Source organism: Plutella xylostella, chromosome 7 (assembly GCF_932276165.1).
Source record: "Plutella xylostella chromosome 7, ilPluXylo3.1, whole genome shotgun sequence".
Classification (NCBI taxonomy): Eukaryota; Metazoa; Arthropoda; class Insecta; order Lepidoptera; family Plutellidae; genus Plutella; species Plutella xylostella.
In genome coordinates, this window is record NC_063987.1 from 1,910,697 (window position 1) to 1,919,929 (window position 9,233).

The window sequence follows — 9,233 nt, forward strand, 5'->3', positions numbered from 1 at the left end:
CTGCGTGCCCTTGAAAAGACCTTATTCTCGTTCATTCCTTCGTCGAGTTATAGAGCAACCCCTTTAGGTGTAGAGTTACAAAAGGGTGTGTGGTAAGTAAGTAAGATGTTGTGGGGTGGTTGTGATTCTTGCACTTTCGGCGAAAAGTATGTGTGACTTTCTATTGGCAAGGTGTCGATCAATTTTGAACTGACTGAAGCAAAAAGTGTAGTCCACATAGATATAATACAACAATAATTATGTAGAACATGGTCAAATTTCAGCACATTTCATCGCTAAAATAATTTCGAAATAGATAGTTTTTATTTGTGAAACTCATTTAGTAACTTTTTTGACTGCATTTCGCTGGTTCTGGGTCCGGGCAAGTTCCTCCCACTTTTCACACGATATGTCACACAATACGGTGACACGTTTCAGTACGTTACGTACGAATGCAGCAACTTAAATATAGAAACTACAAAAATACACAAGATTGTCCATTTGATGATTTGTACAAGCAATAGAAGCTGCAAATTCGAACAAATCGCACGCAATGAAGTAGGAAACGTAAGTTGTCAATCATTCAACTTAACGATGGCGAGGGGGCTGATGCAGAGATACACATTGAGTAGAAAAAGACTGGATGTGTTTTAATAAATATTATAAAGAAGAAATATTTGAAGATCGTTTTTATTTTTTAAATAAAATAGCTTTATCAGAAATAGGGAATCTGGACATTTTAAACAAAAAAAAACATGTTAAATGTTGCCAAGATGAGTCCATGTAGCTTGCATTTTCAAAAAGAAATCAGATCTCTTTTAGAGCCAATCTTCTAACCCTACATACCCAGCTCGTAGCACTTAGTTCGTAGCTCGTAGCCTTCTCGTAGCGCGTAGCTCGTAGCTCGTAGCCTTCTCGTAGCAGCGTAGCAGCGTTTTCCCGCTTATCAAACTGGTGAATCGGCCAGTATTCTAAGCCACAATTAATTCATTCTCGGTCATCTAACCGACCAGGGATTTGTTAATCAATTATACGCTATCTCCATATACAATTCTTGACAGATGTGTCAAAAGTCAAGCACTAATACCTGGTTATGCTCTAACCTACTATGGAGAAATTGGCACTAACCTCACAAATTTAATAAAAACTACCAACAAAAAACAACATTACACATTTTCTCACATCCTTGTCGAAGGACAGTCGAAGACATAACATCTTAATAGGCTGAAAGCATCAGCAGAATTGTTCGCTTCTATCTAATGGACAGTCTTAAACAATTTAGCATTCCCAGTGTCTCGTAACCTTAAGACGGTTTTCCTCGTTATTTTAGTGCCCACTGTTCGGTTTTAGTGCCCATGTTAATGCATGATTTTAGCGACATTAATTCGAGTCTTTTTGTTAGATTTACGCAATGTGTTTTCCTTTATCTGAAGAACATTAATAAAATCAAAAGAATATAATATCATAGTAGGCAGAGATTGATTATAATTTATTTTGTTCCAATTTTTGTATTTAAGCTGTAACTTCTTGTTTCCTATTTAGATACATTTTAAAATTAATAAAAAAAATGCTTCTCCATACAAAAGGATACTATACCACATTTGCAACACCCTGTATTTTGCCTCAATATTGTTTATCAATGAATCCGCCTTACCTTAAAAAACTACATTACGTATGTAAGCATTCGTCTTTTATTATTACGTGAAAACTTGTGACTTTCATTAATTTGTCAATTCCAGTGATGTCGGCGTGAAAAGCCTTTGTTGAGCTTTACTTTGAATGGTCAATCGGTCGCTTTGATTTTAACAAGAGTGTGACAGCCTTTTGTAAATCATATCGGTTGGCGGTAATCCCGTTACCTCTGTTGTATTATGTCTGAAAGTAGGTTCTACCTTTTTCGGCATAAGATTTTTTTGCCTAATCTCGTATTGCATAGTAACGTTTGGTCAAAGTCTCGTTACGCCGAAAATCTCGTTTAGTAAAAAGTTATTTCGCATAACATTGTTTAGCCTAATAATGGTATGGCCAAATCTTGAATAGCCTAATAATGCTATGGCATAGGTTTATACAAAGTAATAATATTCGTTTGGCTTTAACTTTGACGGAGCGTCTCCCTACATAGCGCAAACTGGTGCCTTGTATTGTTTCCGCTGTTTGAAAAACGCTCCGCTCCGCTTCGCTGCGCTCCGCTTTGGTTTTGATGAACATGTGCACCTAACACGCTCCTCCTCGCTTTGCTCGTCGTCGCACCTATTTTTAGGTTTTGATCTCATGGGGTTTGTAATAATTATATTGGTCGTTAACTTTCGATTTTTTGATCATACAATATCGTGATTTTCGGGATGTAGGAGAAAAATACCACAATTTGTACATTTACTACATACTTAATATATTATTTATTAAGATAACATTAGGATATACAAGATTATACATAGGTATAGACGAACATAAATTTGAGCAAACGAAACTTAGGTGTTTAAAGATTGTGCCTAAAGAGTTTTAGACGAAACGAGCCTTATGCCACATAAGTCTTGGCAAAGTGATGGTTCGGCCAAAAAAGTTTAGACCATACGAGTTATGCGAAATGAGTTTTGGTCAATAAAGATTATGCCAGATGAGCGGAACCCCTGAAAGTAACCTTGTACAAAACAAATACCTCAACTATTTAACCACCTATGATACTATTTGATTTCGAGTTTACCCTGGATCTAACACCATACCTTTTTATTGAAAAAATATTAAAAATATTTTCCTTTTTTTACTCTCATTGGGTTGAATATCATATCAAGAATAAGAATACTTACCACTATATTATCGGTGATCAACAAAATATGCGTCGACTCGTATTATGAAAGTTTCATTTGTGATCCTCATACAGTCGTGTGTTTGACTTAATAGTTGATTAAAAGTGTATGTGAAATAATGTCGCAAAATAAAATCAACGTGTTCAGAACCAAAGACCAGCTTCACATACTGAAGCCACTACTTATTTTTCTTTTTATATTCGGCTTCAATTACTTCAACTTCAAAACCAGACTTTACAAGATCCTTTCATACTTATACATATCAGCTTTGTACATAACACTCATTATAACCGCTTCGTACACTTACAAACTCCGTGCCGAATCTACTATGTGGATAGCTTTGGAATATCTAGCTTCTTCTGTAGCTGTTCTGTTAACCCATAAATACACCATCTCATTCTTTCAAGAGTTGAAAAAGATCGACCCTAAATTGAGGTTACCCAGGAAATACTACAAGTGTACTAGTTACGGGTTGATTGGTGGCATTGTACTGGTCGGGATACTGAGAGTCATTTATATAGCTATTTACTGCTATGTGTACGATTGCGTGAAGTATATACAATTGTACCTGGTGTTTTTCTTTGCCCTTACCGCATTGGATCTACACAGGTATAATTTAGTTATACCCTCTATACTACTAAATTCATTTTTAGATTAGATTTAGGGTAAGATTTTATATTCTTATACACTGTACTGTTGTATATGAAAATGAAATAAATTAATCATCATCACCTATAGCAGCCCACTGCTGGACTTAGACCTCTCCCAAAGCACGACACTGGATGCGATCCATAGACTTACCCTTTCTAGCTAATGAAATAAATAAAATTATTATTATTGTTACAGGTTTTGGAGACTAGCGTTGTGCTGCATCGTCAAAATGAGGTTGCAAATTATCCGACTGAAATTGGAGGATGATCCCAATAATAACATTTATTTGTATGTGGATAAGAATAAAACTCTCCTTGGGAATAAACTGAAGGTGTTGCTGGAGCTGTACAAAGAGTTTGCTGAAGCCGTGGAGTTGGTGAACCGGGAGATTCATGCGTCAGTAAGTTTATTTGGTTTTGAAGTTTATTTATTTGTGACTACTTCATATGTGTTAAAAGTAGTATCGTGAAGCGTGAAGCGAAAGGTGATGTGTGATGATTTACCATGGATCAAATTTAGTTTTCAATTCACGACATAAAAACATAAAACATTTATTATTATGGGTCCAGCCAGACTCGTCCCATTCCACACTCGACCCGGCCACACTCGACCCGAATTTCATAATTTCGATAAGGTTCATTTTTGTTTGTATTTTTTTTCTTATCGCAAAGTACAGTCGACAGAAAATGTTTATCAAATCATCATAATAATAATAAATAAATTATGAGGTTTATTTCCGATATTAATATAATTCAGAGTTGAGTGTGACCCTTTTTGGTCTATGGTAGGTATATATTTTTTACAACACCATGTATAATAACATATTATTCTACTGTTTGCAGGTTTTTATATGCGTCGTGTGCAGTCTACCGAAGCTTATCTCCTACGTTTACAGCATTTTTTTAGTATTTGAAGGACATGTAAGTACTGTCATATAAATTATCATAATTACGTAAAAAAAAATTATCCTATAATTTACAAAAAAAATTAACCGTGACATTTTATTTAAGTACCTATATAGATAACTAAAATTTATTTTGGTATATGCCAGTCATTATCAAACCACGCCCCCTTAGAAACAGGAATCTGTGACTTGACTACTCACAAATAAAACAATAATGATAATAATAATATGTTGGGACATCTCACACACGGCCATCCGACCCCAAGCTAGGCAGAGCCTGTGTTATGGGTATCGGACAGCTGATATATCTACACACATAGATAGATATATATTAAATATAAATATCAACACCCAAGACCCGAGTACAAATATCTGTCTTTAAACAAATATCTGCGCCAGCCGGGAATCGAACCCGGGACCTTCGGCTCAGCAGTCAAGGTCACTAACCACTACACCAATCGGCTGCCTTTAAATATCCTTTATGTAAAAAAAATATAAAGTACTTAATGTTTTTATTTTCAGGCAGTTTACATCACATTCGAGTTCATATCCGTACACGTGCTACAGGTCTGTCTGTACTTGTTCCTACCGTTCGTCGTATCTGAGGGATACTCTATAGAAATAGAGAAGATTCAATTGATTCTCATGAATAAATTGATTAAAGAAACAGGTTAGTTCCAGGTGATTATTTTCTTGATCTAAACTTTTGAATGCATGACAAAGTTTTTGGAATTTTTTTCAAAACAGGGTGAGTCAATGACTTCAAAAAGGATGCGCCCGTTAAAGCGTTTGTTTGTTGGCCCTTCCTTACGCTAGTAATACTTATATAAGTCAATGGGGTGAGCATTATTAAATTGAGAATATGTTTTGACACTTTCCCTATTATAATATAGCTTCTAATGTTCAGCTGTGCATAAGTACTTCTTTTACAGATAAGTCAACAAAAGAGGACATAGACCTATTCCTCAGGTACATTGATGTGAAGAATTTCAAATACAAAGTGTGGAGAATCATGCCGCTCTCCATCACGTTCCCTTTAGAACTAATTAACATCTGCACTACGTATGTCATTGTTTTGATTAACTTTACGCATTTGTATGACTAAATGTTTTTTTTTTTATTCGTTTTTACTTTCAGTAAAACAGCAATGGATGTTATTTGTACTTAATATTATCTTCAGAATATTGTTTTCAATAAAAAAAACTGTAAGTAATAAATGAATTTTCCAAATAAATGGGTTTTAAAACCGATTTCTTTTCGTTTCCCCTTCAGTTTATAACTTGTTATTGATACTGGTAACTTTCTTAAATGTTGAGTAAATCTACAGCTTTGAAGATTTACTTGATGGACTGAATGCACATTGCGGTAAGGGCCTTTTTTCATATCTATTTGTTTTAAAAGGGTAATTTTATAAAACATTTTGAAAAAAGAAATGGTCAACGGTGCAACGATGTTTTTGTTCTTGACCCTCGGTGCCCGTATGACAAACAAAGGGCTTAGTGTAGGTTTTCCACCAATCGAGTAGTGAAACCTAACGCAAAATTGTATAGCGCTTCGTGAGTCACAAGTACAAAGGAGTATACCTAGGAATTAATGTTATAAATATGTGTGTATCAATATACAGGGTGGCCCAAAGAGTGACGTCCAAAGGAAAATGTTTGATTCCTTAGGTCAAGGGGTAGCCAAATCACCCCCATGTATGTTCAGCAATTTTTAGTAGTTTAGGAGTTATGATTTTTTTTCCAAATTTTCTACGAAAATCGACCTCAGTGGATTAATTATGTTTTATTACTGTTTTGGATAACTTTTTTAAAGCATTTTTTATTTTTGTGTCATCCTCTTAAGTTGTTCTTTTAACCATAAAAGTTTCAGCTTCCTAGCTGTAATGTAAGTTAGTTATTTTTTTATCGAAAGTTCGAATTATATCATCGAGCTAGACTGCTCTGAATTTTCTACTTGAAATTAAAAATTGAAAAAGATATTCTCATGGTGCCTTATTAATTTTAAAAACTCCGCAAGGTTCCAAAATTACATAAAAATAAAAATAAACGATTGCTTAATAGGGTATTATTTGCAGAAAAAAGCCTTCAAAGGTACCTGGGTGGAAATTACCTAATTAGTAAATTGTTTCAGAAAGTTGAAATATTCCAGTTATGTCATTACTAAGGACTAATTAAGTTAGAAAATGTATCAAATTAAAGGGAAAATTAAATTATTTACTTTTTTTTTAATTTAAGTTACATTTTTGAATGTAAATTCTTAGAAAAATGTTTTAGTCTGAGTAGTAAGATTTATGAGATAGTTTTATTATTAATAATTAGTAAATAAACTCTAATAATTATTTTACACATTTACTCACAATAAATTTTCAAAATGGCGACCTCCCATAGCAATACACAACCTACATCTACGCAAGAAATTTTCTTTAAGTCAAAAACGTGACAAATGTAAAAAATATGACATTTGTCAAAAGGTTAAACATGTAAAAAAAGTACCTTTTCTCAAAAATGTGACATCTGTCAAAAAGTTACATCTGAATCAAACAGAGAAGCGTATAGGCGACTTAAAGAAAATTTCTTGCGTAGATGTAGGTTGTGTATTGCTATGGGAGGTCGCCATTTTGAAAATTTATTGTGAGTAAATGTGTAAAATAATTATTAGAGTTTATTTACTAATTATTAATAATAAAATTATCTCATAAATCTTACTACTCAGACTAAAACATTTTTCTAAGAATTTACATTCAAAAATGTAACTTAAATTTAAAAAAAAGTAAATAATTTAATTTTCCCTTTAATTTGATACATTTTCTAACTTAATTAGTCCTTAGTAATGACATAACTGGAATATTTCAACTTTCTGAAACAATTTACTAATTAGGTAATTTCCACCCAGGTACCTTTGAAGGCTTTTTTCTGCAAATAATACCCTATTAAGCAATCGTTTATTTTTATTTTTATGTAATTTTGGAACCTTGCGGAGTTTTTAAAATTAATAAGGCACCATGAGAATATCTTTTTCAATTTTTAATTTCAAGTAGAAAATTCAGAGCAGTCTAGCTCGATGATATAATTCGAACTTTCGATAAAAAAATAACTAACTTACATTACAGCTAGGAAGCTGAAACTTTTATGGTTAAAAGAACAACTTAAGAGGATGACACAAAAATAAAAAATGCTTTAAAAAAGTTATCCAAAACAGTAATAAAACATAATTAATCCACTGAGGTCGATTTTCGTAGAAAATTTGGAAAAAAAATCATAACTCCTAAACTACTAAAAATTGCTGAACATACATGGGGGTGATTTGGCTACCCCTTGACCTGAGGAATCAAACATTTTCCTTTGGACGTCACTCTTTGGGCCACCCTGTATATGTAAAAGTGCTATTAAATTTGTGTTTCAAACAGTAAACCTCCAAGTCATGCTAAAACTATCCAACGCTGCAATAGGGGTGCATGCCAAACTGAAATGGCATATAAAACAGGTGAAACGGTAAGACACGTTATTATTACCATAAACCCATATCTTTACTGTCGGAGCATCGACTAACGATAAATGCTTTGCTGTTCTGGATTCACATTCAAGTGCTAAGAGCAATCTAGAGGGCTGTGGCTCTAGGAAAGGTAAAGGACGCTATTGTAAGGAAACTAATAGAAGGTAAATCTGAAAACCTCAGCCAGTGAAAATGGTAAAAAAATTGTGTTTTATACACACCATACGCACATGCGTAATAAATAGATATATGATTTCATTTCTCAATATTTAAACTGTTACAAAATCTCGTACTACATAAATATTTAAAAAATCACTTTCAAAAACTTAATTTATGCAAAACAAACCAAACTATAGCTCGAATAATTATTATTACCTAAATAGCTTCAATAAAGCGGTTGCTGAGGACAGGACGGCGTGGCGCACTCTCGTGAAGGCCCTCTGTACCACTGGGGTACCTTAGGATGGCAACAACAAGAAATAGCTTCAAACCCTTATATAATTGAAAAGGCATCATACCAAGTACTGTGTATCAGATGGTGTAATAAATTCCCGTGATCTTTACAAGCCATTCCACTGATGTCGTATACGACTCTTGCCGGGACTATTATGGCACAATAAAGCTGTTTTATTCGCTTCACCTCTGCCTCACGTGATCACGTTAACAGCCCTTTGTTTTGTTCCTACTTAAATAAGTGTATTATTAAATAGTTCCTTATTCACTTCCTTAACATAAATCACTTCCTTATACCGTAGACTAGTCCTTAAGGTAATCGTACACACATCCGTATAGTACGTATCGCATCAAGCAGATTTTCATAATTTTATGTAGAAACGGCGCGGCGTGGGCAATGCCGATAAAGTGAACGCATTTGTGTGTGCACTTCACCATTTAGGTAATATTCTGTTGCGCTGTTAAATGTACTACAATATTGCAGACGGCGTAATAAAGGTAGTCTTTTCCGTTTATGAGTAATTTGGCGCTATTTTCACTGGAAATTTTTCAACGCTCGTGATGAGAGAGGCCAATGGGAGAATGGAATGGAATTGCCAATGGGAGAGGCCTATGTCCAGCAGTGGATGATTATTGGCTGATGATGATGATTTTTTTTCATTTGATTTTGGTTCCGTTATTTTTTAAAAATTATTCTGTATTATCTAGAGTATAGATAATGCATAACTATTTAAAACAGAGCATGTTACTCTCGGTTCTTGAATCTTGATGATTGCTTATGGTTCACGACGTCAACAATTTCACAGTGATACCGTAAATTCACACGTCTTTCGGCTTCCCCATTTGCACTCCTAATGATTGTATTTATCCAGTGTTTCGGCCAAATGATGTGCCATTAGCAACACATCATTTAAAAGGGTGTCGCTGACTTCCGACTGAGATGGATG

The 9,233-nt window shown here is 34.1% G+C and overlaps 1 protein-coding gene across 1 annotated transcript; it reads left to right on the forward strand.

Annotated features, from left to right (window-relative positions):
* The first annotated feature begins 3,633 nt into the window (after positions 1 to 3,633).
* On the forward strand, positions 3,634 to 5,443 carry LOC125488795. The gene is made up of 4 exons (XM_048622275.1): positions 3,634 to 3,834; positions 4,277 to 4,354; positions 4,861 to 5,008; positions 5,271 to 5,443. Exons 1-4 carry the CDS (start codon positions 3,664 to 3,666, stop codon positions 5,441 to 5,443), a joined length of 570 nt encoding a protein of 189 aa, XP_048478232.1. The 5' UTR covers positions 3,634 to 3,663.
* The last annotated feature ends 3,790 nt before the right edge of the window (positions 5,444 to 9,233 follow it).

Coding starts and splice junctions, on each gene's coding strand:
- LOC125488795 (XM_048622275.1), top strand. CDS start 3,664: ATGAGGTTGCAAATTATCCGACTGAAATTGGAGGATGATCCCAATAAT. Junction 4,355..4,860: donor TTTTAGTATTTGAAGGACAT/GTAAGTACTGTC, acceptor TTTTATTTTCAG/GCAGTTTACATCACATTCGA. Junction 5,009..5,270: donor TAAATTGATTAAAGAAACAG/GTTAGTTCCAGG, acceptor CTTCTTTTACAG/ATAAGTCAACAAAAGAGGAC.